The sequence below is a fragment of the Chenopodium quinoa genome, unplaced genomic scaffold (genome assembly GCF_001683475.1).
Source record: "Chenopodium quinoa cultivar QQ74 unplaced genomic scaffold, ASM168347v1, whole genome shotgun sequence".
Classification (NCBI taxonomy): domain Eukaryota; kingdom Viridiplantae; phylum Streptophyta; class Magnoliopsida; order Caryophyllales; family Amaranthaceae; genus Chenopodium; species Chenopodium quinoa.
In genome coordinates this window covers 1936706-1960260 of record NW_018742684.1, presented here as the reverse complement: position 1 = coordinate 1960260, position 23555 = coordinate 1936706, and the positions used below count along the sequence as shown (strand labels likewise).

At 33.3% G+C, this 23555-nt stretch overlaps 3 protein-coding genes across 4 annotated transcripts; all 3 read right to left on the bottom strand.

The window, feature by feature from the left end:
- Window positions 1–55: 55 nt before the first annotated feature.
- Window positions 56–4319, bottom strand: LOC110722724 (cellulose synthase-like protein G3). The gene is made up of 6 exons (XM_021902012.1): window positions 3872–4319; window positions 3632–3781; window positions 3167–3292; window positions 1576–2019; window positions 1108–1455; window positions 56–698 (listed from the first exon to the last, which is right to left on the bottom strand). Exons 1-6 carry the CDS (start codon window positions 3899–3901, stop codon window positions 162–164), a joined length of 1635 nt encoding a protein of 544 aa, XP_021757704.1. The 5' UTR covers window positions 3902–4319; the 3' UTR covers window positions 56–161.
- A 1272-nt stretch (window positions 4320–5591) lies between these two features.
- LOC110722723 (cellulose synthase-like protein G3) lies at window positions 5592–9847 on the bottom strand. Its single transcript, XM_021902011.1, has 6 exons — window positions 9407–9847; window positions 9167–9316; window positions 8702–8827; window positions 7112–7555; window positions 6644–6991; window positions 5592–6234 (listed from the first exon to the last, which is right to left on the bottom strand). The coding sequence occupies exons 1-6, from the start codon at window positions 9656–9658 to the stop codon at window positions 5698–5700; spliced, it is 1857 nt and encodes a 618-aa protein (XP_021757703.1). The 5' UTR covers window positions 9659–9847; the 3' UTR covers window positions 5592–5697.
- A 1282-nt stretch (window positions 9848–11129) lies between these two features.
- On the bottom strand, window positions 11130–17209 carry LOC110722721 (cellulose synthase-like protein G3). 2 transcript variants are annotated; one of them, XM_021902009.1, is made up of 6 exons: window positions 16556–17209; window positions 14702–14851; window positions 14237–14362; window positions 12650–13093; window positions 12182–12529; window positions 11130–11772 (listed from the first exon to the last, which is right to left on the bottom strand). In XM_021902009.1, exons 1-6 carry the CDS (start codon window positions 17159–17161, stop codon window positions 11236–11238), a joined length of 2211 nt encoding a protein of 736 aa, XP_021757701.1. In that variant the 5' UTR covers window positions 17162–17209; the 3' UTR covers window positions 11130–11235. The 2 variants fall into 2 exon arrangements, with proteins under 2 accessions (XP_021757701.1, XP_021757702.1); XM_021902010.1 differs by lacking the exon at window positions 16556–17209 and adding an exon at window positions 14942–15385.
- Window positions 17210–23555: the final 6346 nt, after the last annotated feature.

Below are 23555 nucleotides of genomic sequence, written 5' to 3'. Positions count from 1 at the left end.
ATGTAAACCAACTAGGAAACATACTTGTACATGGATGTTTCAAGTAGAATCAGAATTAGACCGTGAGACGTATGTATGTGGTCTACTCAAATTTTATTTAGAAGGGGAATTTCATTATAATTATGTAAGTTGTATAAACAAGAGTTTATAAAACCATAAGTTTAGCTTCCCAAAATCAAAATTGAAGCTAAAAATGCAGCAATTAAGGTGATTTTAGTGGGCATCCTCCCTTTGTCACTCCTAAACACCAAAGCCTGATAAAGTGGCCAGCAATTAATCACCACAAAACCAGACAACAAAATCTGCAAAATAAGCCCTTCCATATTTTCCATCCCCTTTCTAAACACCCCTAAAAGTCCCATAACAAAGGATATCAGGTTGATTATGGCTGCCATTGTCATAGGCACAAACATAGGTGACGCGACACCAAACTCGAAAGTCCCTTGATCGTACCTCTTGCTGAGTTCATCGTCTTGTAGTTTGCTAGTCACATCAAATCCACGAACCACGATGCCTAATGAGCCAAGAGTGTAGTCCATGCATCCAAAGAGGAAACTTGAGAGTCCACATATCATCAACATTCTTTGAGAATTCCACCACCTTTCAAATGTTCCTTTCTCTAGAAGAAAGTCTATTAGGTCTTTTCCGTTGGCCCCAATGAATAGAAATATGTACAACATAAACCTTGGGTCTGAAATCTGTACCATAGCACATGCGATTAGTTACTTGAATACCAAATTCAACCACGTGCTTATAAATTTTATGAAAAACTAACACAAATGACAACTTAGTAAGGACAATTTTTTTAGTTCAAAATTTTGGACACCAACTTGTCACTAGTTGGCTAATGTAATAGAGACATTGGTACCAGATCCCATTAGAACTCCGCAATTAAGCATGTTTGGGCGAAAATAGTATTAGAATGTATTTTGGTCAAAGCTTTTGTTTTGTAAGCTTATATAATTGTACCTTGTCATTTTAAGAGTATCATACCATTGTATTAAAATTTGTCATGTATTTTTACCCTTCAAAAATAATAGTTACACATATACAAGTAAAAAAATTGTTACGTTTACGAAATAGAAATTATATACTTGTATTCCTTACCTCTGGGAAGGTAGAAATTCCTTTGATGAGAGCAAGTTGAGGGATGAAAGCATAAATAGTGAATGGAATGGAAATAATGGGCCAAAGTGTGTAATGTGTATAAGTGAAACTCATGACTAGGCCCAATTTCTGAATACCATAAGTCATAGTACTATATCTTGAGAAGAGAACGTCAAGAAGCCCATTCATCCATCTTTTACACTGGCTTAGCAAGTCAATTAGTGTCACTGGTGAGTCCCCCAAGAAAGCCGGCCTTTGTGGGCTGCAAAACATGGACCTCCATCCCTCACATTTCATCCGGTAGCCTGTATTATAGTCCTCCACTAATGACCCATACCGGAAGCCCAACTATACAAACATGGAGTAGTAAATTACATTATAGTATGAGATAAGTATGCTGCCAAGACTTGAAAATTCTCAAAAAGCATGAAATGAAGACAGTATTAAATTAGTGTAAGACAGTCTCACCATCTCGCCCCACTCCTCTTCGTTCTCATAATTGCAAGCAGCGACGGAGTGGGCCAATTTGAGAATCTCTTGTGATCTAATGGGCTTATTTACGACATGATCGGGGCCAAGTTCGGGGACTTCAGGGTGGATCAAAGATGACGGACTTCCAAAGAAGGCTCGACGTTGAAAGAAGCATCCAGTTCCAACATAATTTGGGCCAGAAAGCCCATCCATTCCCAATGTGTTAATTTGGAAAAGACGTTTATGTTCACTGAAATAGATGTCACCTTTATTGAGCCCACGAAAGATTTGTGGAAATTGAAGATATGCTAATGTGGGCCGAGTTTCAGGATCCAAAAAGTAACATAAAGCCCGTTTGATGGTTTGTGGATCATTAGAGTATGTGTCACAGTCCAATGTTAGTACTATTGGTGCATTTGTCATTGTTGCTGATACACGAACCTATAAATAACATGAACCAAAAAAAAACCTATAAACAACAAAGTCACTATATTGATATGAAACTGAAAATTCAGCATTAATTCAAATACTTTATTAATATACAGACAATTGACATTAATATATTATACAAATATATGTCTATAAGAGTATAAGACTATAAGAACATATGCATTATGGAGGATGATTTACGAAAGTATGGTTATTTTAAAACTTATTTACACTTTTGCGTTGGAATGAAACTTAATTACGAAATTACTGTCCACGTAGGCTCGGATAAGGTTTTATTTTAATTTATTATTTTTCAAAGTAAAACCGCTACCTCAAGTAGCGGTTTATGTACTAAAACCGCTACTTGAGGTAGCGATTTTACCCTTCATAAATTGATTAAATGTATCTTTACTTAGAGTACTAATGACAAACCGCTACCTCAAGTAGCGGTTTTAGACTATAACCGCTACTTAAGGTAGCGGTTTGTCTCTAAAGAAAAAAATTACCTCCAAATGTATCTCCAAGCCTACGTGGACTATATTTTCGTAAATAAGTTTCATTCCAATGTAAAACCGTAAATAAGTTTCTTAAAAGCTATATTTTTGTAAATCATCCCATTATGGATACAAAAAAAAAAATGAAAGTGTCTGACAAATCAAACTGAAACCTAGTGGTATAAAAAGGCAGGATAAGTTTTTTTTTTTTTTTTTTTTTATCATTAGATATATAAATCATAATTTTGTGGTCAACAATCTTGATTGTGTAATTTTCTATACGATCATTGGGTCCTATTAGACTGGCGGAGAAATTTTCTTAATAATGTTAGAGGGCTTTAAAAGGTTACATGTAACTCAGAACTCCTTTCATCTCATTTTATGTGTTTTAGGGCCTGTTTCGATTTATGAAAACAACTGAACTAATTAGAGCTGAACAAAACTTAACTGAATAGAATAGAGCTAAAATAATTTGTTTATTTTTTTTTTTTTGAATAGAAATAAATTGTTTATGAGATAAAGGAATTAGGAACTAAAGTGAACTGAACTGATTGAAGCTGAACTGAAATTAAGCTAAACAAAACAGATTCTTAATCATAAAATAGTATATCGAATTATTGACCCCTTCATTTCTAGTAGAAACATAGATGTCAATTTACACTTACCAAAGCATTGAGGGCACCTGCCTTGAAGCGATGGTGATGGATCTTACTTTTCTCTCTTGATACATAAATCAAGTTTGGCATCAATTTACCAGTTATGTCTTTGTCTTTCGTAGTAGATAGTAAAACCTGATATACAAATAATATGACGCCTTAAATCATCATTGTTATAATTTATGAAATATTCCATAGGTATAATGCAATATCTGGTTAAATGCTTTTAATTAAAATATTCATTTCTTTTAGACACATTTCATATTTGATCATCATTAAAAAAAAATAAAAAAATTAAAATTGATATTCTAAAATCACACATTAAAAGAATTTCAACAAGATTGTATTTGATTTTTTTTTATAAAAATCACAAATATTAGTCAAAGTAGAGTTTGTATATAGTGTCAAAACTCAAGATGTGGCATCAAATCAAATTAGAAATGAAGGAATTATGATTTGAAAGGTGAAACAGACCTGTATTACGGTAGGGTGAACTTGACGTGTAAAGTTGTTGGTCCATTTGGCAAAGGCGTCTAACATTTCTTCGTCATCAATATGCCTCTCTTCAACCTTCCCTCTTTCTAGTGCATTTTCTACTCTTACCTTCATGCTTTCGTACATTGTCTGCAACCACAATTTACAAATCGTAATTATTAGAGAAAAAAAAATCTACAAATCATAATTTACAAATGTAATAAGGGACGGAGGGAGTACCCGAGTAATTAATTGCGATTTTATAAACATGTGGCCGATGTGGGTTGTGGAGTTAGCTAGATTAAATTTAAATATATGTTCATTAAATATGCATGGTTGAACATATGGAAATACTAAGGTAAGTAAAATAGCCTCTCTTTTTTTTTTTTTTTTTTTTTTTTTTTTTTTGAGAAATTCCCAAACAAGGACATTTATTAGGAAGTAAATACATATGTAGTAGTATGACGTATATATAGTAAAACAAAAACATAAAATAACTACTTGTATAACAATTAGGAACTAGGACTCTAGGAGATTACTTCAAACTACGTAAAAAATTAGATATCCTTGTGTACTGTGTACATCTACATATTATAACTTAGGTTAAAGTTTACTGTATAAGGGACTGAAATCTAACTCATAAATGAACTCCAAATTTGAATTAGTCTAAAGGGCTAATCGAGTTGAACAAAAAAAAAAAAATTTACGGAGTATAATTTAAATTAGTAGAGTTTACTTTCGTGTCTTATCTAATAAAGTAATAATAATTACAAGGTGTACAAGTACAAATAAAAAAGATGTACAAAGAAGGTGTACAAGTACAATAATTTAACTTTAATTAACGCATAACTTACTTATAACTTTGAATTTATTATTTATATACGATAGAATATAGGAAATATGGTAATACTCCGTAGTAAAAGTAAATTTATTCTGAAAATTTTGCAGTGGCATATTATTGTACAATGTACACTATCGAAGTAGACAAACCTCGTTCAAGTTAAAATTGAAAAATATACCGACAAAGTTGGCTGGTACAAACATTTTAAAGCAATCCATAAGCCACTGGCCATAGCCTCAAGATCACCTTGAAGAGTCGAAGTTGAACAAATACGGAGTATATAATTGTACTTCGTATAATATTGGTTATTATTGCGGTTCTACCGCTTCCATTATTGGTCAAGCTCACGTGAACTTCCTTTTCTTTACTAAATTCCAAATTTTGGTGCATCTATCACGCCGGGTGTCATGTACAAAATTTGATTCTCTAGAGAGAAGGAACTTATATTGCTCTGGGTGTTGGTCTATAAGTTAAGGGGGAAAAGCTAAGGTTGCCCCAAAATTTTGTAGCTTAGGATGAATATGAATTGAATAAAACTTGTAGCTTATATATTTAGTAACGTCTTTTATACTTAAATCATCAAGATATGAGAGCAACAATTTCTTCAGTTTCTAATTATAAGTGCCAAATGAAACAATGAAATATTTTGTTTCACTTTTATGTATCACTATTCACTACATGTGTGCGATTTTGTACTAGTGTAGTGTGATTTTGGTCTTAATTTGAATGTACTAATGTGCTATACAATAAATTGGATTGGAAAATGGAAAATTTTGCATTTAATTTGAATCAAACGGAGAAACGAACCAAAATGGAGAATGTGCTACTGTGCTATACCAGAATGAACGTTTAAGGTGTTTATACTAATCACATACTTATATTTAACAATTTATAATTAGTTATACGTAAGGAGAAACATACATGTTTTAAGGTAGAATCAGACCTTGTTAAACTTGTCTCAATATATGTCATAAAGTGTGTCACTTAATATGATACAACGAACTAAAAATACGAAGTATAAAAACAGATGAAAAAACACAAGATGGACATAGCATATGAAACCAATGTAAACCAACTAGGAAACATACTTGTACATGGATGTTTCAAGTAGAATCAGAATTAGACCGTGAGACGTATGTATGTGGTCTACTCAAATTTTATTTAGAAGGGGAATTTCATTATAATTATGTAAGTTGTATAAACAAGAGTTTATAAAACCATAAGTTTAGCTTCCCAAAATCAAAATTGAAGCTAAAAATGCAGCAATTAAGGTGATTTTAGTGGGCATCCTCCCTTTGTCACTCCTAAACACCAAAGCCTGATAAAGTGGCCAGCAATTAATCACCACAAAACCAGACAACAAAATCTGCAAAATAAGCCCTTCCATATTTTCCATCCCCTTTCTAAACACCCCTAAAAGTCCCATAACAAAGGATATCAGGTTGATTATGGCTGCCATTGTCATAGGCACAAACATAGGTGACGCGACACCAAACTCGAAAGTCCCTTGATCGTACCTCTTGCTGAGTTCATCGTCTTGTAGTTTGCTAGTCACATCAAATCCACGAACCACGATGCCTAATGAGCCAAGAGTGTAGTCCATGCATCCAAAGAGGAAACTTGAGAGTCCACATATCATCAACATTCTTTGAGAATTCCACCACCTTTCAAATGTTCCTTTCTCTAGAAGAAAGTCTATTAGGTCTTTTCCGTTGGCCCCAATGAATAGAAATATGTACAACATAAACCTTGGGTCTGAAATCTGTACCATAGCACATGCGATTAGTTACTTGAATACCAAATTCAACCACGTGCTTATAAATTTTATGAAAAACTAACACAAATGACAACTTAGTAAGGACAATTTTTTTAGTTCAAAATTTTGGACACCAACTTGTCACTAGTTGGCTAATGTAATAGAGACATTGGTACCAGATCCCATTAGAACTCCGCAATTAAGCATGTTTGGGCGAAAATAGTATTAGAATGTATTTTGGTCAAAGCTTTTGTTTTGTAAGCTTATATAATTGTACCTTGTCATTTTAAGAGTATCATACCATTGTATTAAAATTTGTCATGTATTTTTACCCTTCAAAAATAATAGTTACACATATACAAGTAAAAAAATTGTTACGTTTACGAAATAGAAATTATATACTTGTATTCCTTACCTCTGGGAAGGTAGAAATTCCTTTGATGAGAGCAAGTTGAGGGATGAAAGCATAAATAGTGAATGGAATGGAAATAATGGGCCAAAGTGTGTAATGTGTATAAGTGAAACTCATGACTAGGCCCAATTTCTGAATACCATAAGTCATAGTACTATATCTTGAGAAGAGAACGTCAAGAAGCCCATTCATCCATCTTTTACACTGGCTTAGCAAGTCAATTAGTGTCACTGGTGAGTCCCCCAAGAAAGCCGGCCTTTGTGGGCTGCAAAACATGGACCTCCATCCCTCACATTTCATCCGGTAGCCTGTATTATAGTCCTCCACTAATGACCCATACCGGAAGCCCAACTATACAAACATGGAGTAGTAAATTACATTATAGTATGAGATAAGTATGCTGCCAAGACTTGAAAATTCTCAAAAAGCATGAAATGAAGACAGTATTAAATTAGTGTAAGACAGTCTCACCATCTCGCCCCACTCCTCTTCGTTCTCATAATTGCAAGCAGCGACGGAGTGGGCCAATTTGAGAATCTCTTGTGATCTAATGGGCTTATTTACGACATGATCGGGGCCAAGTTCGGGGACTTCAGGGTGGATCAAAGATGACGGACTTCCAAAGAAGGCTCGACGTTGAAAGAAGCATCCAGTTCCAACATAATTTGGGCCAGAAAGCCCATCCATTCCCAATGTGTTAATTTGGAAAAGACGTTTATGTTCACTGAAATAGATGTCACCTTTATTGAGCCCACGAAAGATTTGTGGAAATTGAAGATATGCTAATGTGGGCCGAGTTTCAGGATCCAAAAAGTAACATAAAGCCCGTTTGATGGTTTGTGGATCATTAGAGTATGTGTCACAGTCCAATGTTAGTACTATTGGTGCATTTGTCATTGTTGCTGATACACGAACCTATAAATAACATGAACCAAAAAAAAACCTATAAACAACAAAGTCACTATATTGATATGAAACTGAAAATTCAGCATTAATTCAAATACTTTATTAATATACAGACAATTGACATTAATATATTATACAAATATATGTCTATAAGAGTATAAGACTATAAGAACATATGCATTATGGAGGATGATTTACGAAAGTATGGTTATTTTAAAACTTATTTACACTTTTGCGTTGGAATGAAACTTAATTACGAAATTACTGTCCACGTAGGCTCGGATAAGGTTTTATTTTAATTTATTATTTTTCAAAGTAAAACCGCTACCTCAAGTAGCGGTTTATGTACTAAAACCGCTACTTGAGGTAGCGATTTTACCCTTCATAAATTGATTAAATGTATCTTTACTTAGAGTACTAATGACAAACCGCTACCTCAAGTAGCGGTTTTAGACTATAACCGCTACTTAAGGTAGCGGTTTGTCTCTAAAGAAAAAAATTACCTCCAAATGTATCTCCAAGCCTACGTGGACTATATTTTCGTAAATAAGTTTCATTCCAATGTAAAACCGTAAATAAGTTTCTTAAAAGCTATATTTTTGTAAATCATCCCATTATGGATACAAAAAAAAAAATGAAAGTGTCTGACAAATCAAACTGAAACCTAGTGGTATAAAAAGGCAGGATAAGTTTTTTTTTTTTTTTTTTTTATCATTAGATATATAAATCATAATTTTGTGGTCAACAATCTTGATTGTGTAATTTTCTATACGATCATTGGGTCCTATTAGACTGGCGGAGAAATTTTCTTAATAATGTTAGAGGGCTTTAAAAGGTTACATGTAACTCAGAACTCCTTTCATCTCATTTTATGTGTTTTAGGGCCTGTTTCGATTTATGAAAACAACTGAACTAATTAGAGCTGAACAAAACTTAACTGAATAGAATAGAGCTAAAATAATTTGTTTATTTTTTTTTTTTTGAATAGAAATAAATTGTTTATGAGATAAAGGAATTAGGAACTAAAGTGAACTGAACTGATTGAAGCTGAACTGAAATTAAGCTAAACAAAACAGATTCTTAATCATAAAATAGTATATCGAATTATTGACCCCTTCATTTCTAGTAGAAACATAGATGTCAATTTACACTTACCAAAGCATTGAGGGCACCTGCCTTGAAGCGATGGTGATGGATCTTACTTTTCTCTCTTGATACATAAATCAAGTTTGGCATCAATTTACCAGTTATGTCTTTGTCTTTCGTAGTAGATAGTAAAACCTGATATACAAATAATATGACGCCTTAAATCATCATTGTTATAATTTATGAAATATTCCATAGGTATAATGCAATATCTGGTTAAATGCTTTTAATTAAAATATTCATTTCTTTTAGACACATTTCATATTTGATCATCATTAAAAAAAAATAAAAAAATTAAAATTGATATTCTAAAATCACACATTAAAAGAATTTCAACAAGATTGTATTTGATTTTTTTTTATAAAAATCACAAATATTAGTCAAAGTAGAGTTTGTATATAGTGTCAAAACTCAAGATGTGGCATCAAATCAAATTAGAAATGAAGGAATTATGATTTGAAAGGTGAAACAGACCTGTATTACGGTAGGGTGAACTTGACGTGTAAAGTTGTTGGTCCATTTGGCAAAGGCGTCTAACATTTCTTCGTCATCAATATGCCTCTCTTCAACCTTCCCTCTTTCTAGTGCATTTTCTACTCTTACCTTCATGCTTTCGTACATTGTCTGCAACCACAATTTACAAATCGTAATTATTAGAGAAAAAAAAATCTACAAATCATAATTTACAAATGTAATAAGGGACGGAGGGAGTACCCGAGTAATTAATTGCGATTTTATAAACATGTGGCCGATGTGGGTTGTGGAGTTAGCTAGATTAAATTTAAATATATGTTCATTAAATATGCATGGTTGAACATATGGAAATACTAAGGTAAGTAAAATAGCCTCTCTTTTTTTTTTTTTTTTTTTTTTTTTTTTTTTTTGAGAAATTCCCAAACAAGGACATTTATTAGGAAGTAAATACATATGTAGTAGTATGACGTATATATAGTAAAACAAAAACATAAAATAACTACTTGTATAACAATTAGGAACTAGGACTCTAGGAGATTACTTCAAACTACGTAAAAAATTAGATATCCTTGTGTACTGTGTACATCTACATATTATAACTTAGGTTAAAGTTTACTGTATAAGGGACTGAAATCTAACTCATAAATGAACTCCAAATTTGAATTAGTCTAAAGGGCTAATCGAGTTGAACAAAAAAAAAAAAAATTTACGGAGTATAATTTAAATTAGTAGAGTTTACTTTCGTGTCTTATCTAATAAAGTAATAATAATTACAAGGTGTACAAGTACAAATAAAAAAGATGTACAAAGAAGGTGTACAAGTACAATAATTTAACTTTAATTAACGCATAACTTACTTATAACTTTGAATTTATTATTTATATACGATAGAATATAGGAAATATGGTAATACTCCGTAGTAAAAGTAAATTTATTCTGAAAATTTTGCAGTGGCATATTATTGTACAATGTACACTATCGAAGTAGACAAACCTCGTTCAAGTTAAAATTGAAAAATATACCGACAAAGTTGGCTGGTACAAACATTTTAAAGCAATCCATAAGCCACTGGCCATAGCCTCAAGATCACCTTGAAGAGTCGAAGTTGAACAAATACGGAGTATATAATTGTACTTCGTATAATATTGGTTATTATTGCGGTTCTACCGCTTCCATTATTGGTCAAGCTCACGTGAACTTCCTTTTCTTTACTAAATTCCAAATTTTGGTGCATCTATCACGCCGGGTGTCATGTACAAAATTTGATTCTCTAGAGAGAAGGAACTTATATTGCTCTGGGTGTTGGTCTATAAGTTAAGGGGGAAAAGCTAAGGTTGCCCCAAAATTTTGTAGCTTAGGATGAATATGAATTGAATAAAACTTGTAGCTTATATATTTAGTAACGTCTTTTATACTTAAATCATCAAGATATGAGAGCAACAATTTCTTCAGTTTCTAATTATAAGTGCCAAATGAAACAATGAAATATTTTGTTTCACTTTTATGTATCACTATTCACTACATGTGTGCGATTTTGTACTAGTGTAGTGTGATTTTGGTCTTAATTTGAATGTACTAATGTGCTATACAATAAATTGGATTGGAAAATGGAAAATTTTGCATTTAATTTGAATCAAACGGAGAAACGAACCAAAATGGAGAATGTGCTACTGTGCTATACCAGAATGAACGTTTAAGGTGTTTATACTAATCACATACTTATATTTAACAATTTATAATTAGTTATACGTAAGGAGAAACATACATGTTTTAAGGTAGAATCAGACCTTGTTAAACTTGTCTCAATATATGTCATAAAGTGTGTCACTTAATATGATACAACGAACTAAAAATACGAAGTATAAAAACAGATGAAAAAACACAAGATGGACATAGCATATGAAACCAATGTAAACCAACTAGGAAACATACTTGTACATGGATGTTTCAAGTAGAATCAGAATTAGACCGTGAGACGTATGTATGTGGTCTACTCAAATTTTATTTAGAAGGGGAATTTCATTATAATTATGTAAGTTGTATAAACAAGAGTTTATAAAACCATAAGTTTAGCTTCCCAAAATCAAAATTGAAGCTAAAAATGCAGCAATTAAGGTGATTTTAGTGGGCATCCTCCCTTTGTCACTCCTAAACACCAAAGCCTGATAAAGTGGCCAGCAATTAATCACCACAAAACCAGACAACAAAATCTGCAAAATAAGCCCTTCCATATTTTCCATCCCCTTTCTAAACACCCCTAAAAGTCCCATAACAAAGGATATCAGGTTGATTATGGCTGCCATTGTCATAGGCACAAACATAGGTGACGCGACACCAAACTCGAAAGTCCCTTGATCGTACCTCTTGCTGAGTTCATCGTCTTGTAGTTTGCTAGTCACATCAAATCCACGAACCACGATGCCTAATGAGCCAAGAGTGTAGTCCATGCATCCAAAGAGGAAACTTGAGAGTCCACATATCATCAACATTCTTTGAGAATTCCACCACCTTTCAAATGTTCCTTTCTCTAGAAGAAAGTCTATTAGGTCTTTTCCGTTGGCCCCAATGAATAGAAATATGTACAACATAAACCTTGGGTCTGAAATCTGTACCATAGCACATGCGATTAGTTACTTGAATACCAAATTCAACCACGTGCTTATAAATTTTATGAAAAACTAACACAAATGACAACTTAGTAAGGACAATTTTTTTAGTTCAAAATTTTGGACACCAACTTGTCACTAGTTGGCTAATGTAATAGAGACATTGGTACCAGATCCCATTAGAACTCCGCAATTAAGCATGTTTGGGCGAAAATAGTATTAGAATGTATTTTGGTCAAAGCTTTTGTTTTGTAAGCTTATATAATTGTACCTTGTCATTTTAAGAGTATCATACCATTGTATTAAAATTTGTCATGTATTTTTACCCTTCAAAAATAATAGTTACACATATACAAGTAAAAAAATTGTTACGTTTACGAAATAGAAATTATATACTTGTATTCCTTACCTCTGGGAAGGTAGAAATTCCTTTGATGAGAGCAAGTTGAGGGATGAAAGCATAAATAGTGAATGGAATGGAAATAATGGGCCAAAGTGTGTAATGTGTATAAGTGAAACTCATGACTAGGCCCAATTTCTGAATACCATAAGTCATAGTACTATATCTTGAGAAGAGAACGTCAAGAAGCCCATTCATCCATCTTTTACACTGGCTTAGCAAGTCAATTAGTGTCACTGGTGAGTCCCCCAAGAAAGCCGGCCTTTGTGGGCTGCAAAACATGGACCTCCATCCCTCACATTTCATCCGGTAGCCTGTATTATAGTCCTCCACTAATGACCCATACCGGAAGCCCAACTATACAAACATGGAGTAGTAAATTACATTATAGTATGAGATAAGTATGCTGCCAAGACTTGAAAATTCTCAAAAAGCATGAAATGAAGACAGTATTAAATTAGTGTAAGACAGTCTCACCATCTCGCCCCACTCCTCTTCGTTCTCATAATTGCAAGCAGCGACGGAGTGGGCCAATTTGAGAATCTCTTGTGATCTAATGGGCTTATTTACGACATGATCGGGGCCAAGTTCGGGGACTTCAGGGTGGATCAAAGATGACGGACTTCCAAAGAAGGCTCGACGTTGAAAGAAGCATCCAGTTCCAACATAATTTGGGCCAGAAAGCCCATCCATTCCCAATGTGTTAATTTGGAAAAGACGTTTATGTTCACTGAAATAGATGTCACCTTTATTGAGCCCACGAAAGATTTGTGGAAATTGAAGATATGCTAATGTGGGCCGAGTTTCAGGATCCAAAAAGTAACATAAAGCCCGTTTGATGGTTTGTGGATCATTAGAGTATGTGTCACAGTCCAATGTTAGTACTATTGGTGCATTTGTCATTGTTGCTGATACACGAACCTATAAATAACATGAACCAAAAAAAAAACCTATAAACAACAAAGTCACTATATTGATATGAAACTGAAAATTCAGCATTAATTCAAATACTTTATTAATATACAGACAATTGACATTAATATATTATACAAATATATGTCTATAAGAGTATAAGACTATAAGAACATATGCATTATGGAGGATGATTTACGAAAGTATGGTTATTTTAAAACTTATTTACACTTTTGCGTTGGAATGAAACTTAATTACGAAATTACTGTCCACGTAGGCTCGGATAAGGTTTTATTTTAATTTATTATTTTTCAAAGTAAAACCGCTACCTCAAGTAGCGGTTTATGTACTAAAACCGCTACTTGAGGTAGCGATTTTACCCTTCATAAATTGATTAAATGTATCTTTACTTAGAGTACTAATGACAAACCGCTACCTCAAGTAGCGGTTTTAGACTATAACCGCTACTTAAGGTAGCGGTTTGTCTCTAAAGAAAAAAATTACCTCCAAATGTATCTCCAAGCCTACGTGGACTATATTTTCGTAAATAAGTTTCATTCCAATGTAAAACCGTAAATAAGTTTCTTAAAAGCTATATTTTTGTAAATCATCCCATTATGGATACAAAAAAAAAATGAAAGTGTCTGACAAATCAAACTGAAACCTAGTGGTATAAAAAGGCAGGATAAGTTTTTTTTTTTTTTTTTTATCATTAGATATATAAATCATAATTTTGTGGTCAACAATCTTGATTGTGTAATTTTCTATACGATCATTGGGTCCTATTAGACTGGCGGAGAAATTTTCTTAATAATGTTAGAGGGCTTTAAAAGGTTACATGTAACTCAGAACTCCTTTCATCTCATTTTATGTGTTTTAGGGCCTGTTTCGATTTATGAAAACAACTGAACTAATTAGAGCTGAACAAAACTTAACTGAATAGAATAGAGCTAAAATAATTTGTTTATTTTTTTTTTTTGAATAGAAATAAATTGTTTATGAGATAAAGGAATTAGGAACTAAAGTGAACTGAACTGATTGAAGCTGAACTGAAATTAAGCTAAACAAAACAGATTCTTAATCATAAAATAGTATATCGAATTATTGACCCCTTCATTTCTAGTAGAAACATAGATGTCAATTTACACTTACCAAAGCATTGAGGGCACCTGCCTTGAAGCGATGGTGATGGATCTTACTTTTCTCTCTTGATACATAAATCAAGTTTGGCATCAATTTACCAGTTATGTCTTTGTCTTTCGTAGTAGATAGTAAAACCTGATATACAAATAATATGACGCCTTAAATCATCATTGTTATAATTTATGAAATATTCCATAGGTATAATGCAATATCTGGTTAAATGCTTTTAATTAAAATATTCATTTCTTTTAGACACATTTCATATTTGATCATCATTAAAAAAAAATAAAAAAATTAAAATTGATATTCTAAAATCACACATTAAAAGAATTTCAACAAGATTGTATTTGATTTTTTTTTATAAAAATCACAAATATTAGTCAAAGTAGAGTTTGTATATAGTGTCAAAACTCAAGATGTGGCATCAAATCAAATTAGAAATGAAGGAATTATGATTTGAAAGGTGAAACAGACCTGTATTACGGTAGGGTGAACTTGACGTGTAAAGTTGTTGGTCCATTTGGCAAAGGCGTCTAACATTTCTTCGTCATCAATATGCCTCTCTTCAACCTTCCCTCTTTCTAGTGCATTTTCTACTCTTACCTTCATGCTTTCGTACATTGTCTGCAACCACAATTTACAAATCGTAATTATTAGAGAAAAAAAAATCTACAAATCATAATTTACAAATGTAATAAGGGACGGAGGGAGTACCCGAGTAATTAATTGCGATTTTATAAACATGTGGCCGATGTGGGTTGTGGAGTTAGCTAGATTAAATTTAAATATATGTTCATTAAATATGCATGGTTGAACATATGGAAATACTAAGGTAAGTAAAATAGCCTCTCTTTTTTTTTTTTTTTTTTTTTTTTTTTTTTTTTTTTGAGAAATTCCCAAACAAGGACATTTATTAGGAAGTAAATACATATGTAGTAGTATGACGTATATATAGTAAAACAAAAACATAAAATAACTACTTGTATAACAATTAGGAACTAGGACTCTAGGAGATTACTTCAAACTACGTAAAAAATTAGATATCCTTGTGTACTGTGTACATCTACATATTATAACTTAGGTTAAAGTTTACTGTATAAGGGACTGAAATCTAACTCATAAATGAACTCCAAATTTGAATTAGTCTAAAGGGCTAATCGAGTTGAACAAAAAAAAAAAAAATTTACGGAGTATAATTTAAATTAGTAGAGTTTACTTTCGTGTCTTATCTAATAAAGTAATAATAATTACAAGGTGTACAAGTACAAATAAAAAAGATGTACAAAGAAGGTGTACAAGTACAATAATTTAACTTTAATTAACGCATAACTTACTTATAACTTTGAATTTATTATTTATATACGATAGAATATAGGAAATATGGTAATACTCCGTAGTAAAAGTAAATTTATTCTGAAAATTTTGCAGTGGCATATTATTGTACAATGTACACTATCGAAGTAGACAAACCTCGTTCAAGTTAAAATTGAAAAATATACCGACAAAGTTGGCTGGTACAAACATTTTAAAGCAATCCATAAGCCACTGGCCATAGCCTCAAGATCACCTTGAAGAGTCGAAGTTGAACAAATACGGAGTATATAATTGTACTTCGTATAATATTGGTTATTATTGCGGTTCTACCGCTTCCATTATTGGTCAAGCTCACGTGAACTTCCTTTTCTTTACTAAATTCCAAATTTTATTTTATGTGCACGCTACAATAGCTAATTTAGAATAATTTTGTTAAATTGAGTTCTAAAATAATTTTTTTAAGGAAAAATCTTTTACTAAATTATAAATTTTATGATAAAATTAAAGAATAGATGATTGATTAACAAGTTTTTTCTTTACTTTGTTTAAGTAAATTTCATATATTAAGGCTCTAGTAATTTTAATTACTTAGAGGCTTTATACAGTCGATCACTCTTTATATGCTTCGAACCACCCCTATATGTGCACTACAGATTTAAATTGTGTTGATAAAATCACAAATTAATTGATAAGTATTGTATCTAAGGATTTTTTTTAATACCTATCCATCACCTTTTCCGGAGTAAATTGCCTACTTTGTCCGTTTCAAATTATGCATATTTTGTCTGTTTGAAATTTCTTTGATTTTTAGATTTTATTTAAACCAAAAGATACTTCTACTCTCTTAAGATCTACTTTGTATAAGAAATTTGTTATACTTTATGTTTGTAAGTTTAAAATTGAACTTTTTATTTTTAAGGCAATGACCAATATTTATTTAGTTAGAGACCGATATAGAGAGATTACTAGTAGCGTATAAACCGCCATTAAAGTAGTAAAATGTAAATTAATTACCTTCATTTTGTGAACTTCAATTGAACTAGTAGCGTAGAAACCGCCATTAAAGTAAGCTTCAGGACACCTCTCCACCACATTATTTTCCCTACAGAAAGGTAACCAATGGCGGCCAAACTTAGCAGCTTCCATGAAAGCAAACAGAGTAACTTGGGACCCACCATCATCGGACACATACACCGATATCTTCTCTGATGGGTAATCGTAAGCCATGACCGACAACGCCGTGTTCACCGTCCCCATGGGTGGCTCCTTGTCAGGGTCCGCTGTACAAATGAATATGTCAACCGATGGGAATGCTTCATCTCCTTTGGTTAAGGTTAGTGTTTCGAGGTTTTCGAGGTGTTCTTGGCGGCGAATAGGGAGGACGTGGTAGGATTGGGTGCAGACCCATGAGAAGGCGAGGACTAGGTCAGAGATGATGAGGAGGAGAAGGGGGAGAGTAAAACATGAGTTGAGGAGTGTGTGTATATGGTGGTAGAGAAGGGTTAGTAAAGCCGTCGCGTAAACCGCCATGTAAAGGTGGTTGAACTTGGCTCGACAGAGGAGCTTGTGAGTGTGGAGTGGAGGGTTGGTGGTAGTGGTGGGCGTTTTTGGACCTTCCATGGTTGTTCACTTGTGTAATACTTTGTATGGAAGGCAAGTAGGGGTGCCTAGATATAGTACACGTACTAATATACTACCTCCGTTAACGGTTATTTGCAACATTTGCCATTTTCGGTTGCTATCTATTATGTGCAACAATTTTTTTTCTTTCCATTTTTAGTAACTTTTTGCCAACAAAATGACCATATTACCCTTACTTAAACAACTTAGACATGTAATTAAATTAGTCTGTAGGGAATAAATTTCAAGCGTTAACCCCTAGTTTGAACCCCACTGTGATCATATACTAAAGTACGGTGGCGTCCAAAAGGGAAGAAGATAGAGCAAAAGAGTCGCCAACAAGTTTTAGGAACTTGTAAACCGTTCACAGGGTGAAGGTTACACCCCTTAACGATTCAAGAGATCGTCAACTCCATAAGGTCTAGAACCAAATAAGGGTTCGGGGATGAAGGTACAAATCCAACCTAAAAGAGATTGAATCTGCCCTAATAATAGGCCTCTACTTTATTCTGATCGTATTCATGTGCGCTTTTTAATTAACATGCAATCAATAGGATTAACCCTTAAACCTGTTTAATCTATGTTGGTTGAATATTAATGCACAAATAAACTATTACTGGCGATCACTTGAAATTATAATCAAATTAACCCTAACAAGATTATTAATTATCTCATTAAGCGTGATTACAAATACCAAATTCCCTTTAAACATGCATAAAAAGGTGTGATCAAGCAATATCAATAAATAACAAGCAACATAAATAATCAATATCATGAATAATAAAAACAATAAAATCATCATAAATTACAACAATTATAATCATAATCATGTTCACGTTAATATTAAAGCATAAAAATAATAGCAAGATCTTAGGCATGATACTAACAAGATTAATAACAAACCCTAGCATGTCTCTAAGCAATAAAAATCAAATCTTTAGCCCTAACATGATACTAACAACCATAAATATTAGGAAAAACATAGGAAGCATCATACTTTTAATCATACTTGATATTAAAGTTACCCTAAACATGATACTAGGAATTTATTGTTGTCACCCTAAACATCAAATTAAGGGAAACATCCTAACATGTACTAGGAATCATAATAACAATCTAAGCATGATTTCTATATAATAACATCAATAAAAACCATTAAAGTACTTACTTGGATGCCTCGTACCTCTTTCTAATAACAAAATACACACGTCAGTAACTTCAAGGAAAATAATAAACAAAACAATCAAATTAAATAATTGAAATAGAGATTTGGGACCAAACCCTCAGAAATTAAACCTTTCACGTCTAGGGCGAAGGCAACTTCGAACTTGGCTAGGTGTTTCTAGATCTAATGAATGCGGAATTTTGTATGTGAAAGATTAGTTTTAGAAAAAGAAAGAGAGAGAGAGAGATGAAATAATCAAGAAAACTTGATGAGAATTGGTGAATGATTAAGAGAGAATTAGAGAATTAATGATTGCGCATGAAAACTGATTGTAGGTGAATGAAAACGGAGTTTTTAATACATTATTTATAGAGAAATCAGCCAAAAAGATAAAATATCAAAACAGAGTCCTTGGCGCACACAAAACGAGGTTGGCGCACGCAAAACAAAGTTGGCGCCATAACCAGCTAATTGACGCCAGGCGCCAATGGCTAGCACCAGGCGCCAATGGCTGGCGCCAGGCCTGGTTCCAGGCGCCAATGCCTTGAGTCAGGCGCCAGGCCTGTTTTGAACGCGTTTTCGAAAATCAGATAAGTTTGTCGTACTGGAGGATAAAATCGTATAATTTCCTCGAAAATGCTATTTGATTTTAATTAAAACTCTGAAAAGTCAACAAAAGTCAATTTATCAATGCTAATTGAATTAGGAATGAAAAGAACCTTCTAGAAGAATCTAGAAGACTAAAACCATTCCTAATTGCATTAGGAATGATAAATCATATTAGGCCCTCCCCTAGATCATTGGGCCGCATATAAGGCTCAAATCGGGCCCAGTTTAGTAAATTGGCCATAACTTCCTCAATATTCATCGGAATTGGGCTTATAAAATATCATTGGAAAGGTCTTGTCAAGACCCATCCAACTACACTACCATTGGAACCATATCACGGACCAACCAAACTGGATTGACTGTTTTCTTAAAATAAGTTTTCAAAAACAGAGAGAAGAGAAAAGAAATTAAAACTTATCTGCAACACTACACTTTCCACACTTTCGCTTCATTCGATTATGATTCGACACGAAAGGCACTCATCACTGGGTTTGGTTTTGGGGAGACACAAATGGGTGTCTACAAGTAACATGATTTAACTCTTTACCTAATGAATCTGATTATTGTAATCAATTTCACCAAAAATCATACATCTTCATCAAAACCATTCATCTCCCTAACTCTTCTTCAATTGAAAAATCTCCAGAATTCAAACCCTAATTCTACAATTTTGTTCATCTTCCCCCTTCTCTCTCCACTTGCGATTTGGATTCGTCTGGCCTTGGGTTCGAGTTCGTGGGTCTGGTCGTGGGTCTAGTCGTGGGTCCGAGTTCATGGGTCTGGTCGTGGGTTAACGTTCGTGGGTTTGGGTTTGAGTTCGTGGGTCTGGTTATTGATCCGAGCTCGTGGGTTTGGGTATAGGTGGTGGTCATGGGTTTATGGGGGTTGCGTGAGTTTCGTGGGGATGAGTTTCAGATCTGGTTTGTGGGGGTGGCCTGAGTTTCATGGGGGTGGTTCGTGTGGGGGTGGCCTGAGTTTCGTGTTGGTTAATTTTTTGGGTTTGTGGTGGTTTAGGGTGGGTTGTGGTGGTTTGTTGGGTTTGTGGGTGGTTTGTTAGGTTCGTGGTGGGGTGTCGGGGGTTTTGGCTGGGTTCGAGGTTGGGTTTCGGTGGTTTTGGGGGTGGTTTTGGGTTCTAAGTATCGGTGGGTTGGGTGGTTCTGGTGGTTGTCGGTGGTGTTGGTGGTGGTTCTGGGTTTAGGTGGTTATGGGTTTTTATTTATTTTTTTTTAAAAAGTAGGATTAATACTTAATTAAGTGCCATTACTTTTCAATAATGATGCTTTAAAAGTTTTGCCTAGGTGTAGGGAATAGATTTCAAGCGTTAAACCCCTAGCTTGAACCCCACTGTGATCATACACTAAAGTACGGTGGCGTCCAAAAGGGAAGAAGATAGAGCAAAAGAGTCGCCAACAAGTTTTAGGAACTTGTAAACCGTTCACAGGGTGAAGGTTACACCCCTTAACGATCCAAGAGATCGTCAACTCCATAAGGTCTAGAACCAAATAAGGGTTCGGGGATGAAGGTACAAATCCAACCTAAAAGAGATTGAATCTGCCCTAATAATAGGCCTCTACTTTATTCTGATCGTATTCATGTGCGCTTTTTAATTAACATGCAATCAATAGGATTAACCCTTAAACCTGTTTAATCTATGTTGGTTGAATATTAATGCACAAATAAACTATTACTGGCGATCACTTGAAATTATAATCAAATTAACCCTAACAAGATTATTAATTATCTTATTAAGCGTGATTACAAATACAAATTCCCTTTAAACATGCATAAAAGGTGTGATCAAGTAATAAAATAATCAAGCAACACAATAATAATAAATAATAAATATAATCATGATATCAATAATAATAAAATAATCATAATCATCATTTTAAATAAAATAATCATATCAAAATAATAATAATAATAATAATAATAATAATAATAATAATAATAATAATATTCATGATTATAATCATAATCATGTTCATGTTAATATTAAAGCATAAAAATAGTAAGATCCTAGGCATGATACTAATAAAATTAATAACAAACCCTAGCATGTCACTAAGCAATTAAAATCAAATCTTTAACCCGAACATGATACTAACAATCATAAATATTAGGAAGAACATAGGAAGCATCGTAACAATCATATTTGATTTTAAAATTACCCTAGACATGATACTAGGAATATCATAATAACAATATAAACATGATTTCTACATCATAATATCAACTAAAGCATTAAAGCACTTACTTGGATGCCTCGTACCTCTTTCTAATAACAAAATACACACGTTAGTAACTTCAAGGAAAATAATAAACAACAATTAAATTAAATAATTGAAAGAGAGATTTGGGACCAAACCCTCAGAAATTAAACCTTTCACGTCTAGGGCGAAGGCAACTTCGAATATGGCTAGGTGTTTCTAGATCTAATGAATGCGGAATTTTGTATGTAAAAGACTAGTTTAGAAAAAGAAGAGGGAGAGAGATGGATGAATGAATGAATGAATTAATGATTGCGAATGAAAACTGATTGTAGGTGTATATTAATTAAAACTGATTGTTGATGAGAATTGGTGAATGATTAAGAGTGAATTAGAGAATTAATGATTGCGAATGAAAACTGATTGTAGGTGAGAATTCGTGAGAATTGGTGAATGAAAACGGAGTTTTTAATACGTTATTTATAGAGAAATCAGCCAAAAAGATAAAATATCAAATCAGAGCACTTGGCGCACGTAAAACAGAGCTGGCGCAAACCCTGGCTAACTAGCGCCAGGCACCAACACTAACGCCAGGCGCCAATGGCTGGCACCAGGCGCTAGGCCTGGTTCCAGGCGCCAATGCCCGGAGTCAGGCGCCAAGCCTGTTTTTAACGCGTTTTCGAAAATCAGATAAGTTTGTCGTACTGGAGGATAAAATCATATAATTTCCTCGAAAATGCTATTTGATTTTAATTAAAACTCTGAAAAGTCAACAAAAGTCAATTTATCAATGCTAATTGAATTAGGAATGAAAAGAACCTTCTAGAAGAATCTAGAATACTAAAACCATTCCTAATTGCATTAGGAATGATAAATCATATTAGGCCCTCCCCTAGATCATTGGGCCGTACATAAGACTCAAACCGAGCCCAATTTAGTAAATTGGCCATAACTTCCTCAATATTCATCGAAATTGAGCTTATAATATATCGTTGGAAAGCTCTTTGCAAGCCCCATCCAACTACACTACTATTGGACCCATATCATGGACCAACCAAAATGGATTGACTGTTTTATTAAAATAAGTTTTCAAAAACAGAGAGAAGAGAAAAGAAATTAAAACTATCCGCAATACCAGACTTTTCACACTTTCACTTCATTGGATTATGATTTGACGCGAAAGGTACTCATCACCGGGTTTGGTTTTGGGGAGACACAAATGGGTGTCTACACTAGGAGTCCGCGCATAGCCCCTTTGTTGCAGATAACTGTTAACGGAGGTAGTATATGAACTTACGAAGTACTCCCTTCGTCTCTTAATGCAAAGCCTCTTTATCTTTATTATGTGAGTAATAAATATTAAAAATAAACTTTGTATTAAGGGATGGAGAAAGTAGCATATTCTACTCCGATTTTAAATGGACCTATTTATAGCTTTCTTAAACTACGTATCCAAGTATTATGGGACAGATAATGTAAATAACTTTCATTACTCCGTATTAAATTTAATTTTGTATCGTATATACTTTTCTGCCCCTGTTTAGTGACACACGTACTTAAATTTACACATAGTACATATGTTCACTTATGCATTAGTCACTATTATTCGCACTTTGTTATTTCTCCCCAATCAATTACAATACAAGTCTACTTTGACGCATTCAGAATTAATGTGTTATGTTCAGCTTAATTTTAGTTCAGTTCAGTATATATAGCTTCAATTAGTTCAGTTTAGTTCAGTTTCTAATTTCCTTCTCTCATAAACAATTCATTTCAGCTCTGTTCAATTTAACTCTAATCAACTCTGTTCAGTTCAGTTAAGTAAATCAGAACAGACCCTTAGTGTTATAGTTCACTTTTTTTTTCTTAAATAATGCATGTAATATTAGTATATATTTGTAGCTAGCTTTGAGAATTGATATATAAATATATGGTCTTGAATTTGTATCCCTATATATCTTAGTTGATATTGATGTTTCATCAAATCATTGTTTTCCTGTTGAGAGGTACATACACTCTTTTGACTTCACTGACAATGGAGTTCTGGATTATTGGGTGCAATTTGATTATGTACGACTATTCAGTAACTTGTTCCCCACACGACTGAGTCTTTGTTGTAGATCTACAACAATTATTGGAAGTTTCGTTGATATTTTCTCATCATCACTTTCACTGTCTCTTATGTTTGTTTGTAGCCAAGTCTTAATGGAATAAAAAATTTCAGAAGATATATGATAACTGTATATTAAGAAAAGGATTAGCATTACGGTTAGGAGCGCCGCACTCCATATATGACTACATGACTAGTGAAGTAATAATGATAAATTGATAAGTTGATAACAAAAAAATTATATGAACTCATTTGATTAAAAGTTAACAACAAATTAAAGCAAATGCATCAACCAAGCAT

Excerpts from the sequence above, each read along its gene's own strand:
- LOC110722724 (XM_021902012.1), bottom strand. The coding sequence starts at position 3,901 with ATGTTTATAAAATCGCAATTAATTACTCGG. Across the intron at positions 3,782-3,871 it reads AATCGCAATTAATTACTCGG|ACAATGTACGAAAGCATGAA; the intron begins GTACTCCCTCCG and ends TTGTGGTTGCAG. Across the intron at positions 3,293-3,631 it reads TTCACCCTACCGTAATACAG|GTTTTACTATCTACTACGAA; the intron begins GTCTGTTTCACC and ends TTTGTATATCAG.
- LOC110722723 (XM_021902011.1), bottom strand. The coding sequence starts at position 9,658 with ATGTTTTTGTTTTACTATATATACGTCATACTACTACATATGTATTTA. Across the intron at positions 6,992-7,111 it reads AAGAGGAGTGGGGCGAGATG|TTGGGCTTCCGGTATGGGTC; the intron begins GTGAGACTGTCT and ends ATGTTTGTATAG. Across the intron at positions 6,235-6,643 it reads GAATTTCTACCTTCCCAGAG|ATTTCAGACCCAAGGTTTAT; the intron begins GTAAGGAATACA and ends GCTATGGTACAG.
- LOC110722721 (XM_021902009.1), bottom strand. The coding sequence starts at position 17,161 with ATGGAAGGTCCAAAAACGCCCACCACTACCACCAACCCTCCACTCCAC. Across the intron at positions 14,363-14,701 it reads TTCACCCTACCGTAATACAG|GTTTTACTATCTACTACGAA; the intron begins GTCTGTTTCACC and ends TTTGTATATCAG. Across the intron at positions 12,530-12,649 it reads AAGAGGAGTGGGGCGAGATG|TTGGGCTTCCGGTATGGGTC; the intron begins GTGAGACTGTCT and ends ATGTTTGTATAG.